This window comes from Eumetopias jubatus, unplaced genomic scaffold (genome assembly GCF_037043125.1).
Source record: "Eumetopias jubatus isolate StellerSeaLion01/CBP00866 unplaced genomic scaffold, mEumJub1_p1.0 scaffold_9, whole genome shotgun sequence".
In the NCBI taxonomy this organism is placed as follows: domain Eukaryota; kingdom Metazoa; phylum Chordata; class Mammalia; order Carnivora; family Otariidae; genus Eumetopias; species Eumetopias jubatus.
Window position 1 is genome coordinate 73,505,636 of NW_028274815.1, and position 16,863 is coordinate 73,522,498.

Here is a 16,863-nt window from a genome sequence, read left to right on the forward strand (position 1 = left end):
TGCTTCCACAGGCTGTGATGCTTCCACACTGCTCTGTGAGGTGGGGCCGCAGGGGAGCAGGCAGCATGCGTGTGTCCCCTCCTCTCCAGGCCGAGCTGAACAAGTCAACCCACTCGCTCTCCCCTCCCCCTGCGGCTAACAGAGTGCCACAGGACACACTCTGGAGGGACACCTGACATAAAACACACCGCAGGACTCGTATAGATCCAGATTTGCTGGAGAACGGTTCACATCCTGGTCAATATTTTATCCAAATAGACCTGGCAGCCTTTCTGCTAATGAGCTCTATGAGTTAAGAAATTAGTTCTACTATGCTTAAATGGGCAATGCTTTAGAATGACCACCGATAATCTGATTTTAAAGACCTTCCGTAATGTCCAGACAGATCAGAGCCATTCTCACTGGAAAGGTTCTTTCCGTAATAATCTTTCCAACGGAGTCCCCTAAATCTCACGCTCACCTAGCTCCTGCTGGGATCCCCCAACCTCGTGCCAAGTGCTGAGCACCACAGGTAGTCCCCCTCTGGGGGCTTGTAATCTGGGTGCCGAGGAAAGAGTCCTACATGAATAAGACCAAATGCTAGACTATGGCCTCTAGACAATTTCTCCATTGAAATTCAAAGAAAGGGTTCATCTGCAAGATGGCTGGAATCACACAGGAGGAAGGAGGTCGTAGGGTGCATCAACCTCAGAAGGACCTTCTCACTTTCTGCAGGCTGGACAAAGACCTGGATGAAGGCTTCGGTCTTTACACACCCCCACCCTGGGTCTGAAGGAAGCAGGGACCCTGCCACCTTTCTCGCCTCTTGCCCCTCACATTCAGCATCCCTCCAGAGCCAGAGCCCACTAGAAACACCTGAAGGTAATAAATGTGAGCCCTGAGCCAGCTCACTGGGGAGGACAGCCCTTTGAAAAGTAAGCTGGGTTAAGCTGGGAAAAGTGCCTTTTCAAAGACAGCCCTTTGAAAAGTAAGCTGAAAAGTAAGCTTCCATTTTAATTGACCTGCACAATCAGGAGTAAATGTTCTCTCTCTCCCTGGCAGCTCTTAGAGGGGGCATAATTTGAGCCAACCCATTTATAATCCCAACCATTATGCCATGTGAAACAGGATGGTTTTTCTATACTGAAACAAGTTTGGAAAAAAAAAAAGAAAGAGGAGGGGGAGGGAGAGAGAGAGAGGAGGGAGAGAGAGGGGAGGGAGGGAGGAAGGAAGGAAGGAAGGAAGGAAGGAAGGAAGGAAGGAAGGAAGGAAGGAAGGAAGGAAGGAAGGAAGGAATGTATGTATGTATGTATGTAGGTCGGCCGGCCGGCCGGCCAGGAGAATGGGAGCGGACACTTACACAGAAAGCTTTGGTCAGCCAGACTAATTATGGCCGAGATGCCTGTCTGAGTAACAGCCCTTCCTCCAACCGCTCCTGGTGACCTGCCTGAGGAGTTTTAATACAAAAGAACGTCATAGCCCATCTGTTGCTTTGGAACTAATTTAGCACACACCAAACTGGCATAGTCTTCGGGGGCAGGTCTGTCACCACCTGGAGTGCTAACCTCAGCTACCGTGAACACAGGAGGGCCCAGGCCCCAATCTGTCTAGCCACTTAATGCACAGGAGACAAAATGCCTTGGCACTCAGACCTCATCAAGGAATACCAGTGGGGCCTACTATGTGCACAGTCCTGGGCCAGACAGCACATCAATGGAGTCAAGGGCAGCTTAGGAAGTTCTGTTTCAAATTTCTTCTGATAGTGCCCTTGGCCCCATCTGTACCAGACAAGCTAAGTAGGTAGCTGCGATTCATCCCAACAAATATGGAGAGTCCCAGCCATGTGTAAAGAACTAGAAATAGGGCGTGTGGAGGTGTATTTGGTGGGGTGGGGGTTAAGTGAATAAATTATGTTCTCTGTACTCCAGGGACAGCGTATGAGGTGGGGGTGCATGTGTGTGATGTCTCTGTGTGTGTATGTGTATGGTGTATATATGGCATGTGTATGTGGTGTGCATGTGTGTGGTATGTGTGAGGTGTGTGTAAGTGTGGTGTATGTGAGGGGATATGTGTGTGTGGTGTGCATGTAGTGTATGTATGTGTGTGGTGTATATGTGGTGTGTGGGGCGTTGTGTGTGGTGTGTATGTGTGTGTGTGGTGTGCATGTGTGTGGTATATATGTGGTGTGGGGGGACAGCGGAGGGGCGGAGGGGAGGCGGCTTGTTATGAGGGGACAGTAAGTACACCAACATTCATTAACTCAGTGGCTCTGACTTTTGAGCCCGCATCAGAATCACTTGGAGGGTCTGCTGTAACAGAGCTGTCCGAGTTTCCGATTCAGGAGGTCTGCGGTGGAGCCTAAGAAACCGGATTTCTAACAAGTTCCTGCGAGATGGGTTTCGGTTCGAGGAGCACATTTGGGAACCAGGGCAGTAATTCAAACTTTTGCTGAGCATCTAGTACATGGAAGAATTCAATCTGGGCACTTTCTGCACCAACGAATCAACTTGGAGAACCCCTATGGAGCTGAGCTCCCAGGAGCAGCTGGTCTCCTATGGACAGAGCTGGGCCCCCCAGGGCCCCCCCCCCCTGCCCCGTGAACAGGCAGCGGCTCCCCTCCCATCACTGGGTGTGGGCCCTACCCCTTCACTGAACTGGGAGCTCCTCCTCGGGGCAGGGCCTATGCCTGGCCTCTCCGGTAAGCCCTGCCCCTCACCGGGTCCCCATCCAGCTGCGGTTCTCGGGGACTGTTTGCTGACGGACTGCATGAAGGTTTTCAGCTCGTCCTGACAGCCATCGGGGGCTAACGCAGGGGCAGGAGGAAAGCGGGTCCCTGCAGACCTGCTGTCAATGGGGACAGCTCAGGAAGGCAAGCAAAATGAGCAGGGGTGGGAGAGGCAGCCTCGGGAATATTCAGTTGTAATTGGGACAGATTGGAAATGCTTCACTTGGAAACAGTTTTCACCTAAATAGGAACTCTCAGAGGGAGGAAAGGAAGGCCTAGGGCAGCCCCTATGGGGACAGAAAAGGCACCTTGGCAGGCCAAAGCTGCCCGGCCCGGCAGCCCCCAGATAGCAAGCTCATGTCAAGTCAAGGCTAGCAGGCCAAAAACAAGGGCGAAGACGCAAAGAGCTGGGGAGGAAGGAGTCAGCTTAAGTCAACGTAGAACTTTGCCAGTCCCCCCTTCCCTGTGCGCAAACAGCACTGAGCTGCTTCCGGACCCTCATGGGCAGCAGCCACCTGCACCACCCAGGGGAAGGCCTCTTTTGAAGCAGGAGTGTACGTTAATGAACACACTGACAAAATACCCTTAACTTCCGGGGGGGGCGGTGTTTAGGGGGGCCACGTTAGCAGGAGCCCCTACCAGTCCACCTACAGACAATTCCATCAGCTCTTCTATCTAGAAAAGCGATGCACTTGGGATGTCCTTCTTGCAGGAAACGTTCAACAACGGAATACATGCGATGTAAAAGAGACGTTTAACACCATCGAGCTGATTAGCACGAGTAATTTAACATAAAGAACCCAGGGCTTGGAGAGGGGCAACCTGCTGTTGCCTTCCAGCAGCTTTGTGGCCTGGAACGCTTCGCTTAACCTCCCTGACCCCACAAATGGAGGCAAACCCACTTGCTTCCTTTCCTCACAGAGCAGGTAGGAGGCCTCTGGGAGGCACCAAATGCAACATGCTGTGCACTCTGTGAAAATGCCACTCGGCAGGGAGGGTGTCAGTAGTAAACCCCAGATTCTACCCCGAGTCTGGGCAGGGCTGGCAAGTCTGGGGATCGGGAGAGAGAGGCAGCTGGTTCCCTACTCCCACCAGTCACTCGACAAGAAGACAGTGAGAACAATAAAGTCCCTTCCCCCCCACTTTCTGTTCTTTCTATTAAAATCAACAAGCAACACAGCACCAGATTAATATCTCTCTAATTACTAAGTTGTCAGTTACCGGGTGAAACACTCCATAATTTAATGATCAGCCCTGCTCCACAAGTCGACATGATACGGGATCTGGGGTCCATATAGACACATTCGGGACACCCCCCTGTGCCTGTGCTCCCCACGCTCTTCCCCCCCCCCAGAATACGAGCTCCCTGTGACCCTCTGCCCGCGTGATCTCATTTAATCCAATGCTCTGTCCCCGTCTCACTTCACGGGACAGGGAGGAGATCATGAGTTGTGCACACGGTGGGGTGGAGGGGCCAGCAGTGAAGTGGCTGAAGTGGGATGGCTCCCCCTGGAAGGGACAGCCCAAACCTGGGGCTGCCTGTCCTAGGCCCTACCCCACCACCTTGCGCCCGAGAGCTGGGAAGCTCTGGGTTGATCCAATGACTCTGCGAAGAGGTACATCTACCATCCCCGTGTGACAGATGAGAACACTGAATTTCCAAGAGCTGAAGACCCTCGCTGGGAAGTGGGCCCTGGTAATGCAGCGTCGGGGCTCACAGCGACCGCCAGTATACTCTAGTCTCTCCCACCTCTTCCTGCAAGCCCACGCCCTCCACAAAGCGCAGCCCTGCCACCTCTTCTGAGGTGGGACCACGAAGCACTTGGTTTCACAGGATGAGCTTTCCCAGCTGTGTAGGCAATCAGACCCCTCCTGTCCACTCCCACAGAACACGGAGCAGACACTGCATCAACCGCGCCTGAGCTGAACAGGTGTGGGCCCCCAACGCTGGCCTGGACCATCGCTCTCAGCCACCATGCACGGTGACTACAGACACCATCTCTAATCCTTACTGCAACCCCGGGAGGCAGACATTACCTCCCCAGTGCGCAGGGAGGGAGGAGCCGGCTGGCCCATGGCCTTCCAGCCACGGAGAAGAGGAGCCGGGATTCAGAGCTGGTCTGAAGAATCCCAAACCCACACTTCCGTGGCCCAGCGGCCTCCTCCTCAGGGGACCTAGACATGAGAGGCCTCAGGAAAGTTGCAAAGGCCTGAGCCTGAGAGACAGTATTGGGGGACAGGCCCACTGGAGACCACAAAGTCCCCAGGCTCTCAGTGGGAGTATAACGGATACCAGCTGCATCCCTCGGAGCCTGGGATTCCTTTGACCCTTGGAGACTTCAACTGTATTAAAGCTGTTTTCCAAGCAACGGGTTGTGCCTGAAGCTATCATCTAACGGCTCTCACCTTAGTCTTGGGTTAACCTTTTTGCAGAAATGAGCTGACAGCCAAAGAAAAATTAGCTCAGTCTGAGAAATATTTGTTGTATGCCTTCCATGCCCCAGGTACCTGACTAAGTGCTGGAATCAGGGAGGAGAAAAAGCCAGTCAGTCCTCATGGAGCTCAGAGAGAGCAAGAAGCGGCCCCAGAGGGCCCAGCAGGCAGTGGATCTGGGAGAACTCTCCTCAGGGAGCCCCGGGAGAGCTCCCGTGAACCGGCCGCAGCTGCCACACAGCCTCCCTGGCCGGCCTCCCCGCGCTTCCTCGGACGAAGCAGCGGCCTGCCAGAAACTAAAAGAGGAACAGCAAACTGCTAAGGGCAAGGAAAGCTGCTCCTTGATCCAAGCTTGCCAAATTAGGGCAAAACCAAGCCCCTCCGAGTGAAAGGAAATCCAGCTGAGACTCACCAATTTCATTTTTAAAGACATGTGTGGTCTTGGGTTTCATTTCGTTGTAACATCTTCTCTTCCCTCCTCCTTGCAGTTTGTTATTCTGTATCGGTGGCCTCTTGGTAGTGCCCACTGCTGCCAACACGTGTGTCCTTGCTAGAAACTGATACCCCCATGGAAAGCTGCTTTGTTCTGTCTTGTTTTAATACCACTAGGTCTCGTCTCTGAAACCCTAAATTCCACAACAAAACCGCAAACACCCAGCTCCCCATAAGGCCTCCGACCCATGAGCTGTGAAATAATGCTGCCCACCCTTTTCATACCGTGGCACACACAGAAATGACAACATATGCCCAGGCCCCTTGAGGCTGTACACGGCCCCCTGCCCCTCCCAGAGCTGAGAGGATGGGATCTGAGCACACCTGTAACACCTGCTTCGGATACATCTGCTGGGAAGCTTTGGTTCCCAGCGGATAAATGTCAGTAAACCTCAAGACAATCATGACAGATGTGGAAGAGCCAGGCAGATCAGAGGAAGGGGACAGGGCCCATGTGCACACAAACAGAAAACCAACAAGAGCTGACGGAGACTGCTCCCACCCTGGGGCTCCTGCCTACACGACCATGGTCTGAGCTGACATAGCCCAAACCCACATCAGAGTGACAAGGGGAGCATAGGGCATTCAGTCGCTGCAGAGGCTTTGGAGCCAACAAAGGCCATCCACCTTCCCAATGCAGAGGAGGAAACCAGAATTCTGTGTAATGTGGTGCAGGCTGGAGATATAAATAGCTTCTAAAAAGGTTAGGGAAAATGCACAGACGACAAATCTACAGTAGGTTACTAAGGGAAACCAGGATGCTTAGGGCCAGCGGCTCACCTGTTGAAGCTGTGTTGGGGAGGAACTCTGGGGCTCCTTCCAAACTCTGCTCTCTGGGCTCTTCGGGATGCAATGTGGGCTGCTCGCCCCTGGAGCCTGCGTAATGCGAGTGGGTGCTTCCTAAGCCCTACCGATGTGCCCTGCAGGCCCCCTCCAAAGGAAGGAAAACCTTTTTCTTAACTACATCTCTGTCTAGTTTCCATAAGTCTACTCACTCTCAATTTCCTCATCTGGCAAGAGTACCTCCTCAGGTACTGGGAGGATGCCTGCCTGAAGGCAGGAGGAGCCTGATGAGTGCAAACCGTGGCCTCCCCCTGGCCCCTTCCCATTCTACAAGGCCCTTAGGTGCCTGCCTCCCCAAGAAACCCAGAAGGTGGGGCATTCCAAGGCTGCCTTCCCTGGAGATTCCCTTCTGGAGGGAAAGTACTTCCCTGGTTTCCCAGAGGCCTTGGAGGGCAGCCACAGCTGCTGGGCTTTGTCAAGTAAGAAACAGATCTCACTTGTCACTGAAAAGCCAACCCCAGGGACACCTAAGTTAAAGATATTTATAGCTCTCATGTATGCATCCTTGAACCTGTGTGTGTTTCAGCCAACAGACATAGCAACACCACCCCCAAAAGCATACATACGGACTTCCACACACTGAGGAACTTTAGGGAACCCAAACGCATCCCCAACACACACCCTCCTGAGAGCGGGTATTCTGGGACCTGAGATAAACTGGGCGCCAGTCCTTCCCCCTTTAGGGTATCAAGTTCTGCCCTCCTGCCAAGGATTAAGAGATCAGCCTGGAACCCGTCGCTCAAGAGCAGCTTGCCAGGCTGCTCCCCAGCAGCTCATCTGCACAGAGAGCAAGAGCTCTCCCCACTTCCCCTGAGCTCCAAACAGCACAGAGGCAGAAGGGAAAATATTGCCTGTCCCGTCCCTCCCCGGTGGGCAATGGGGCTGCTGCAGAACCCACACTGAAGTCCTGAGAGGCGGGCAAGAAAGGTGAAGCTCCACCAAGGCCCAGGCCGGAAGCCAGACCCCTCCACCAGGCCCCGGGGTGGAGGAAACCACCACGGCCCTCAACTTCCACTCCAAAATGCTGGGCAGTCAAAATGTCAGGGCCGCTCCTGGGCTTGGCCAAGAGAGGGGGGCTTCCCTTCGGCCAAGTGTGTTGGGGATGTTGAGGGATGTGCCCAGGAAGAGCACATGATGGGGACTAAAGCTGCCCAACATACTCACATTCATATTCATTCATCCTCTCGCTCTCCCCCTCTGCCAACAGCCACAGAGGCCAAGGGGGAAGCGACCTCCTCCGGAAGGCCAAAGGTCATCTATGACAGTCATCTTTTATGTTCCCTAATGTGTAAATTGGGCTAATGTTACCTATGGCTCTGAACTTGACTGGGGTCAAAGAGGATACCAAGAGCAAGCACAAAGACTAGAAGTTTCCACCCAAGGCAGGCATGATTTCTGTTATTCAAATACAGTGAGTGACCATTCTGAGCCAAGATTATGGAGAGAAAGTGACGTTTTCCAGGGCTGTGCGCTTCCTCCTTAGCCCTTCCTACCTCCCAAAATAGAGTCAACTGAAACCTACAGACCTCACTTGTTTCTCCGAGTGTACACTGGACTCCCAGCTCGTCTAAGTTTTTCTCCTGTCACTGGGCACACAGGCTCTGATGGAGAAAGGTGACCATCTGATACCACAGGGCATTTAGAGAAGGGAGCACTGGACTGCGTCCATGGGTCCAGTGAGGGGGACTGTGGGACTCCTGAAGTATGAGCTGGCTCCATACCTCCGGGTGAGAAGGTACAAGCATCTGGCATCTCGTGGAATTTCTGTCAACTGCAGACATAATATACTATTCTCTTCCACCCGTGGCCCCCTGCCCCCAACAAAACTGCCCAGAGTGCAGTACGTTCATTTCTTGTGATATTTATACCCATCTTCTATGAGCGAAGAACAGTGCCAGCCACTTTTACATACCTTAAACACTTTAGGCCAGTCTACGACACTGCAGCATAGTTTTGAATTACCCACGTTTTTACTAGATCACAAAGGTTAGGTAAGCCAGAATCACATGACTAGGGTAGCAAGCTGGAGATCTGAGCCCAGGCCTCTTTGGTTCCAAAGCCCATGGGCTTTTCTCTGCTGTCTGTGAGGCTTCAAAATGTCTCTCTGTATGTACACGTGTGAGTATGCATGTCTATGTGTTTACTGACCATTACTGTTATCGTAAGATTAATCTGATGCTGATTCATAGAGGCATGAATTCTTAATGACCAAGAACAACACAGGAATCTCCTATTTAACACACATGAACAGATATCTGGTTCAGATACCTCTCTCTATGTTATCATCAGCCGTGGCAGATCCCTGTCTTAAATTTATTCTTTTGTAATCCCCAGGTGCTTAGCACCGTGCTAGGTATACACTGGACACTCCTCATTTAATCTCCTTGATGATTACATTGCTAAGATTGCTTATTAGTAATAAACCCGTTAAGTGCTGAAAGATGAATTATCACTAACTTTTATCTAAAAGGAAAAGTTGCAGACACTGGGAAAAACACCAAGGGGCCTTAAAACACATCTTGGTCAACAGAGTAGGTGTCCCACCACTGGGTGAAAACAGTAATATCTGAACCTTTCTAATAGTTTGATCCCATTTGGTATGTGTCTTACAATCTCCACGGGACACAGCAATCATGAGGACTTATGGGAAGCCCTGGTTTTGTGAGTGGGTCCAACTTCGGGTGATGATTTGGATCTGGGTTCTCTCCTCTGCAGCGACAGCACACAACCCCCATTCAGAGAATGGCTGTCCAGATTCCAGGTACCATGCCTACAGACCCACAAGGAATCCATTCAACCCAGGTGGCATCTCAGCCTCTCCCGTGGCTTCCTGTGTGTATAACCACCTCAAACTGGGGCAAATTCAGACCAATGTCCTAATTCCAACAATACTTGTCAGTAGCTGTGTGACCTGAGGTCAGCTACCTAGGTTCTCTGAGCCCCAGTTCCCCCATGTGCAGAGCTAGAATACCACTTAGCTCATGGGGTTGTTTTGTGGAGAAAAGAATATTTGCATGTGGCCGCCCCATGCCTGATACGCAGAAGGAACTCAGTAAATACTAGTTGGGTTTGAAGGTGCACAGAACAGGTCTGACATACACACATCCTGTTGAATAGGGCTCGTGGTCAAATGAATGGTCATGGTGACAAGTTAAAGGAGAAAAGGGAAGAGGTGGTAGTGAGAGAAGTTAAAATTAGAGACGATATTTAAAAACCGGTCTCCGTTTCAACCAACGATAAATGTTATTTATCAACCGTGCGGCTCAAAAGTTGGTTTTACTTCATGGACTGTGTTCTGCCTCTTGCCCTCCATACGTTCCGAGAGAATAAGTAACAGCTACGAGGCAGGCACCCGAAGGCGCCCTGGCAAGCTAAGGGACTGGTTGTACTGACTTGGGTCGGTTTGGTGAAAGGGGACAGCCTCTGGCACCTTGCGCTGCCAACAGTTTCTCTATCCTCAGAAGCTGCTCTAACTTAACAGTTTAGAAACCAGAAGCCCCATGAAGACACCCTCCATAAGGCATTTCTCAGAATCCAACCTGGAACCACAATTCTGAAATCCAAATCTAGAAAAGCTACAAAGAATAGCTCCCCTTTATTGAGCACCTACCCGAGTGTGCCAGACTCAAGGCTAAGCATCTGGCATATAATATACGATACGAACAGGGAATGTTTTGAAACCCATCGTATGGATAAGGGAACTGTACTACCGGACATCCGCCAGAGCACTCTCTAAGCCCCCTCAGCTGTTCACGTCCTCAAGCACTCAAGTCTGCATGCCACGTGGAAACTTCTGCCCATGTCTAATCACAGGGCTGGATTCTGCAAAACTTCATCACACGCAATCATCCCGGCCCCACAGCAAAAGTGGGTCTGGCAAGAGGGACAGAGACAGACAGGAGAGCCACCTCTGATTTGCTAAGTCAGAAGCTGCCAGGAGGATTGTGCATTTTCTTTCTGCACAATAATCTCTCCCAAAGAAAACCCAGACAAAGTCACCTGGCCTTCCTGGGGTGGGGGGGGGAGGTCTTCCTCCAAGACTCATACTGAACTCCTAACCCTTCCTCCTCCTCCCTACCCCAGGGAGTGGCTGGATGATTGTTGTTTCATTTCTTTTTCTTCCCTGTGGTCCTCTGGTAACACCACAAATTACGTTTGCAGGGACTCGAGTCCCAGAGTGCAATGATGTTGTAATAAACATAACCAGGACCAAATGCCTTCCCATCATATTAGATGATGCCATTTCGCACCAATCAGGCTCCTCCGGCAGGCAGACCACTCACCAATGAGGGACCAGACAGAGGCTGTGAGGGGGAGACCTGGTCATCTGCAACTAAAAATAAGGGCGCTTCATGATTGGCCGCTGCCACTTTGCAACAGGAGTTGGGACCCACACACCAGGCACCTTACAGAAAGCACACACAGGCAAAAACTTTCATAGCTCAGGGGTTCTCATGGGGTGGGCTGGGATGGGTTTGTTGTTGGGTTGTGTGGGTTTTGTTTTTTCCTTTTCCTAATTTGCTGACTTGAAGAAAGAAATAAAGACTTGATCCACAGGGGCCCCTCGAAGACACACCCTCCCTCCTAGACATCTGTTTCCAAAGGCCATGTACAGCCACCCCGAATTAAGGAAAGGCAAGGGGGTGTCGGCCAGGGGCCAAGACACTCACCTGTCCGGCCGTGTCATAGAGTCCCAGGAGGTACTGCTTGCCCCCTACGGTGACGCTGACTGCAAGGGCAGAAGTGGGGGCGGGGAGAGAAGCTCGATTATCTAGGGTCTGGGGCAATCTGCCTCCCCATCAGGACCTGCTTATGCCAACCCAGCCGGAGGCATGCGGGCGCTCCCCGGGAGATGTCACCCCTTTTCCGTTGTGCCGAGCTCACTGTTAAGTGGCAGTGAGGCCGGGGTGTGATGTGGCCCCACTTGCCCACTCCCTTCTCCCAAGTCCCCTGGCCACGTCTCGCCCAGTGCCCTAAGTGTTTCCCCGGGGGATCTGGGGCAGTAGGGAGAAGGCCGTGGGAAGGTCAAGGAGGTCGGCCCAGGGCGTCCGAGGGCTGGAAAGTGCGGGGAGCCGGGACTGGGCCGGGATGGGGCGGGGTAGGAAGACTGGTCTCCTCTGCCCGCGACAAGGAGGGCCGGAGGGGAGGCCTGGGGGTGGGGCCGGGAGCCCCGCGTAGGGCCAGGCGGGGGAGAGGGTGGGGAGCGCGCTCGGGGGAGGCGGCGAGGGGGCTCCGCGAAAGTTGCTCCAAAGTTCCCGGCCGAGGGAGCGGCCCCTTAGTCAGCAGTTCCGAGGCTTACCTGCGTAGTGGTCGAAGACGGTGGGCACGTACTCCTCCGGGAAGGCGTCGTTGGCATAGCTCATGAGTAGGCACGTCTTGCCCACCGCCCCGTCGCCGACCACCACGCACTTGAGCATCAGCGCGCCGGGCCCGTGAGCCATGCTGCGGCCGGCCGGCCTCCGGGCATGGTCCCCCCGGAGCCCCCGCCCCGGCCCCGGGCTCAGCCCCAGCCCGCCTGGGGGGTCCGCCGCCGCCGCCGCCGCCGCTCCGCGCAGCAGGGCCGCCCCCCCGGCCCCATGCAGCGGCTCCCCCCGCCCGAGGGGAGGGGGCGGCGGGCCCGGGGCGCTGCCGCCGCCTCGGTCGCTGCCCGGATCCCCGCCCGGGCCCCGGTCGCCGCGCCCGCCCGCTGCCCCCGCCGCTCGGCGCCCGCGCCCTCTCCCCGGCCCGGCCTCCCCAGGAGGATCCGCTGGATCATAAGACTGGCGGGCCCCGGGGGAGACAGCAACTTTGGGGAGGGCAGCGGAGGGGAGGGGCCAGGCGGCTCTCCCCGCCCCGCGCCGGCCCAGGCCCCCTCCCGGCTGGGCCCCGGAGGAGGGCGGGCCCAGGCGCCTCCCCGAGAGCCGGCCGCCCGCCCCGCGCCCCCGCCCGCCGGGTCCGCGCTCCGCGCCGGGCGCCCCGCCCGAGGCCGCCGCTCGGCCCTGCCCGCTCACCCTAGCTTGACTCCCCGCGAGGGCTGGGGAGGGGGCGAGGGGGAGGAGCCGCGGAGCTGCTGGGAGCGGGGGCAGGGGCGGGGGGGGGGGAAGGTGAGGCTGGGGGAGGGGGCCGAAAGGGAAGCGCTCGGGAGGAGCCGAGGGCTCCTCGCGCAAGTGCCCGCAGCGCCCGGAAGCGTCCAAAGGCCCCGGTGCTGGAAGAAGCCGCGGAGGCCTCTTGGGGAACCACGACGACTTCAACGATGACGCAATAGTCATGCAAAATTATACACATATATTTAAACTCCACCCGGAAGACAGGATCCATCCTATCGGCCTCTAAGTGCACAACAGACCTAGCAATCGGGGAAGGAAGAAAGGCCAAGAGGTTTAAAAAAACAATTTTTTTTTTAAGGTGCGCGGGGTGGTGGGGGAGGGTGGTGGTGGTCCCACAGCTGTAGAGTAGGGACTCCCGGCTTATTGCTTGGTTCCCCACCCCACCACCGCCACCCCAGGCTGTGTTCACTGCACGGAGCTTGAATCATTTACTTTGAAGCTGGTGACTAAGGGAGTTACAGCATCTTCAACCTTTGAAGCAACCCCCAGCCAGCCATTAAAGGGAGACCCTATGGGCTCCGGGCTCCGGATGCGGCAAATGTACCGGTGCTTCCTCTGGAGGCAGCATTCTCGGAGGTCCCCTTGCAGTCTCCAGTGTCCTTCGAAGGTGTTAAGGTTGTGATCCCTGAGGAGTGATACTCTTGCTCTAAGACCTGGCCGGTGATCCAGGGAGCAACCCCTGACCCCTGCCTGGGCAAAGCTCGGAAACACCATCTGGCCAGGTCCTGTTCACTGGCCTCTTGACCATTAGGCACCCGGCGGAGGGCAGGGGAGAGTGGGTACGCTCCACACTGACACCACACACCCTACCCCCTGCTCACATGGAGAAATCGCTTTCTTTCATTGATTCACAAGACTGGAAAATGTTATATGGAGGGGCTGTGTGGAGGTCAACTGGACCGTCTCCCTTAGCTCTCCCTGAGGTTGTAGGTAAGCAAACAGACCTAGGGAGGCAAAGTGGTTATCCCAAAGGCTCCCAGCTAATTCCGGCAGTCAAAGAAGGAGCACACTTTGGGGGAATGTCCCCATGCCTCACTTCCCAGACCTCTACTCTCAAACCCCTAATCAGATTTCTACTGTCCGGGAAAGACTTCCTAGATTATTGGAAGGTCCTTGTGGAGTCACACTGAACATCTCATGAGACCTCTCCATTTGGGTCAAAGTGTGGGTATTGCCATTGTCCCACTGCTTTAGGTTATGTGGTGAATCTGGAAGATAGTTTGTGTGTACTGAATGACAGGTTAAGGAAGGCAGTACAGTGCCTTGAAGTCAGATCTTGGTTCAAGGCTGGTCTCTGCCACTTCCAGGAGGACTAGTCCCCTTTGCCTACAGGACCATTTCTTCAGGCAGCGTGTATAGAGACTGGTGTCCTAAAAGGAAGGTCTATCAGAAGAGGTTAAGGAGCTCCCAGAGTAGCCCCAGCAGGGAAAGTGCATTGGGTCCCAGCTCTGACACCCATTAACAGTGTTACTTTGGGTTTGTCATTTCTCTTCTCCTGGCCTCAGTTTTCTCATCTATAAATGTGAGCTCATCTGTAAGGGTGGAATCGGGTCTCGCCCCTGAGAACCCTGGAGCCCTTCAGAATGCATCCTGACAGATCCTGGTGAAAGCTTTGGGACAAGGGGAGAAGCAGTTGCTGGAGACATAGGGAAGGCCTTTATGAGGGATGATGAGGTCTGTCGTGGGGCTGCAGGAGAGAGGCTTCTCAGAGGTTTCCCCCGTCTAGGACTCTTTCCTCTCAGTTCTTACAGTACTTCTCAAAGGGGCAGATACTTAACTAAGGATCCAGGGAGCTGGAGGATCAGCTCCAGAACCTTGAAAAATGGCAGGGACCCCAGGTTCTGGATGCTCTGGGAGAAGCTCTGGGAATGTCAGAGCACTCCAATGGGGTGCTGATGGATGTTGGATGAATCATGCAGTGGTGACTTCACTGGCCATGGTGACCTCATCCCTTTGGCCCATAGAAAAACCAAAACTGACTGCCAGAAATACTTAGAGCTCTGGGCTGATTCCACCAGTGTGTGTGTGGAGTGTAGTTGGGGGTGGGGGTGGGGAACTTCTCCTGGGTGCCCCAGGTCAGCCCAAGCCCACAGATGGGTGAGCTGGAAGGACCAAACAGATCTCAACAGGAAGCTTACTTTCCTATGAGCAAAGAAGATAATGCCTCAAGTGGTTAAAACAAAAACAAACCACACACACACACACACACACACACACACACACACACACACACACACACCCCACCCAAACCAAAACAAAACACCAAAAAACAGTTTTCCAATTCCAGGATTGGAGGGACAAGAGGCAACTTTGTTTCTAAGCATCCCATAGACTCTGTGCTTGCGTTTGTCCCTTTGTGACTGCAAATGTCAAAACACACACAGGTCTGTGTGAGAATGACATCTGTCCTTAGCCTTCCTTGCTTTTCCCTCTACTTCCTCCTCTTCATTGATTCATCCAGTGTTTCATTTCACAAGTATTTACTGAGGTCCACTAGATGCCAGGCTTTATTCCTGGACGTGAGACGAAGAGCTGGAAAGCCACAGTCGCCAGAAAGGGGGATGGAAACAAGCTGATGAGCAAACAGGTAATTACTATATAATGCCGTCAGTGCTATCCTGGAGGCTAAGGAACAGCCTTCTGGAAGTGCAGAGAAGGTTGTTAGCACCTAGCTGTATGTCTGCTGAGGAAGGATTTACAGAAAGGGACCAGGGCCTGGGGTTTAAGAGGCTTAATAGGAGTAAGATAAGAATGGCTAGGAAAGGCAGCCCTGCACAGGGTAGGAAGACACAGCACACAATTTTTTGGGGATTGGTAAACCATCTAGAGTGGACAGAGTAGAGGATTAGTGGTGCAGGGAAACTGGTTTGTGTTCAATTGGGAACTTAATTGAGAGTTTATGGAGCTGTGTATTGTGCCCAGGTATTGTGTGGGTACTTGGTACTCATCTATGTGGGTCTTCTTCTTTGGCCCCCAAAACAACCACACAAGATAAAATTTGTAGAGAACATCTCTTGGGTTGTCTGCCTATCCAGAGCAGACCATTTGCTTCTGCTAAATGTTCTCTCTCCTTTATTCTCTGTGATCATGTGGTTTAAATAGAAGCTGCTATCTTCTTACACATCCTGCTCCTGACCCCTGTTGATTAGCCCTGGCTGGGTGCTTGATCCAAGATGGGACAGTCAGAGCCCTTCCTGAAAGATTTGAATTTGGGATTCAAAACAGGAGTCTCCCCTGTTTTGCTAACTAAACTAGAAGATGTGAGCCTGGAAGCTGTTGGTCATTCATGTTTCGTGTTTCATGTTTCAGCCATTCACGAAATATCCAATCCAAGAAAATAAAGCTAAAATGCAGAGAGCAACAAAAATGGAAATACAAATCCTCCCTCACCACCACCCCTCAAAAAGGCAGAGACAATACAGGCTATTTGTGAGTTCTGCTTCTAGTTAATCCCTGAGACCCTGTTGTACTATTGTTCTTAAGTTGGTCACTTGAGTTCATGAGTTTTTCCTCCCCTTTTGCCTAATGAGTATAGGGTCATTTTCTGTCACTGGTAACCAAAGGAATCCTGCCTATAGTTGAGATTGGTGATGTACAGAGAAATGAAGAAATTTGCCCAAAGCCACACAGCTGGTAAGTGGCAGAGATAGATTTCAAAATGATCTGTCTTCAAAGCTCAGCTATTTCCCACGTTCCACAGGAGGGAGCCATCAAAAGTTTTTCAATAGGAGAACGACAAGTTTAGAGCTCTCTTTTGAGAAGAGCACTCTGGTGGTGGTGTAGAAGATAAATTTGGAGGGCATGAGAGTGAAGGCAGAGAGCATGAGAAGGAGAGAGGTCATGAAGGTCTGAACTGAGCATCGCTGTGAAAATAAAGAGGAGGCCCTGGGGATCAGGGCTATGTAGATGACAGAATCCACTGGGCTTGGTAACACAGCATGCGGAAGAGGAGGCTAACTCTGTTTGAATTGACCTTCTCCCTCTCTTTTGCTTTTTAAACTCCTGTTTTTATTTTCTCTACTCCTTCATTGGGCTTCTTGCTCACTTTTCAATACTTTCCCATCTCCTGTTCCTAACCTTGCAACTAACTGCTTAAACCAAGCTCAGAGTAGAACTCCAGAAGGACAGTAAGGCTCTAAAATATATTCATTTTTTAGACATTTCGTTTGTGTCCCCTCACATCTACCCCAGAAACAGAAAAATTGAATTCCAATAGATCATTTGGTCTCTAGGCTAGGATGCTTTGGGTTGCAAGAAATAGAAAAGTCAACCCAATTGGCTTCACCAGCAAAGGAAGTATATGGA

At 52.8% G+C, this 16,863-nt stretch overlaps 1 protein-coding gene across 2 annotated transcripts in view; it reads right to left on the reverse strand.

Annotated features, from left to right (window-relative positions):
- Positions 1 to 11,991, reverse strand: part of RHOQ (ras homolog family member Q) — a 34,092-nt gene extending 22,101 nt beyond the window's left edge. For both annotated transcript variants that reach the window (XM_028103918.2, XM_028103919.2), the window contains exons 1-2: positions 11,772 to 11,991; positions 11,143 to 11,201 (exon numbers count right to left, since the gene is read on the reverse strand). In XM_028103918.2, coding sequence (XP_027959719.1) covers positions 11,143 to 11,201; positions 11,772 to 11,913 — 201 coding nt within the window. In that variant the 5' untranslated portion in view covers positions 11,914 to 11,991. The remainder of the gene's footprint in view (positions 1 to 11,142; positions 11,202 to 11,771) is intronic.
- Positions 11,992 to 16,863: the final 4,872 nt, after the last annotated feature.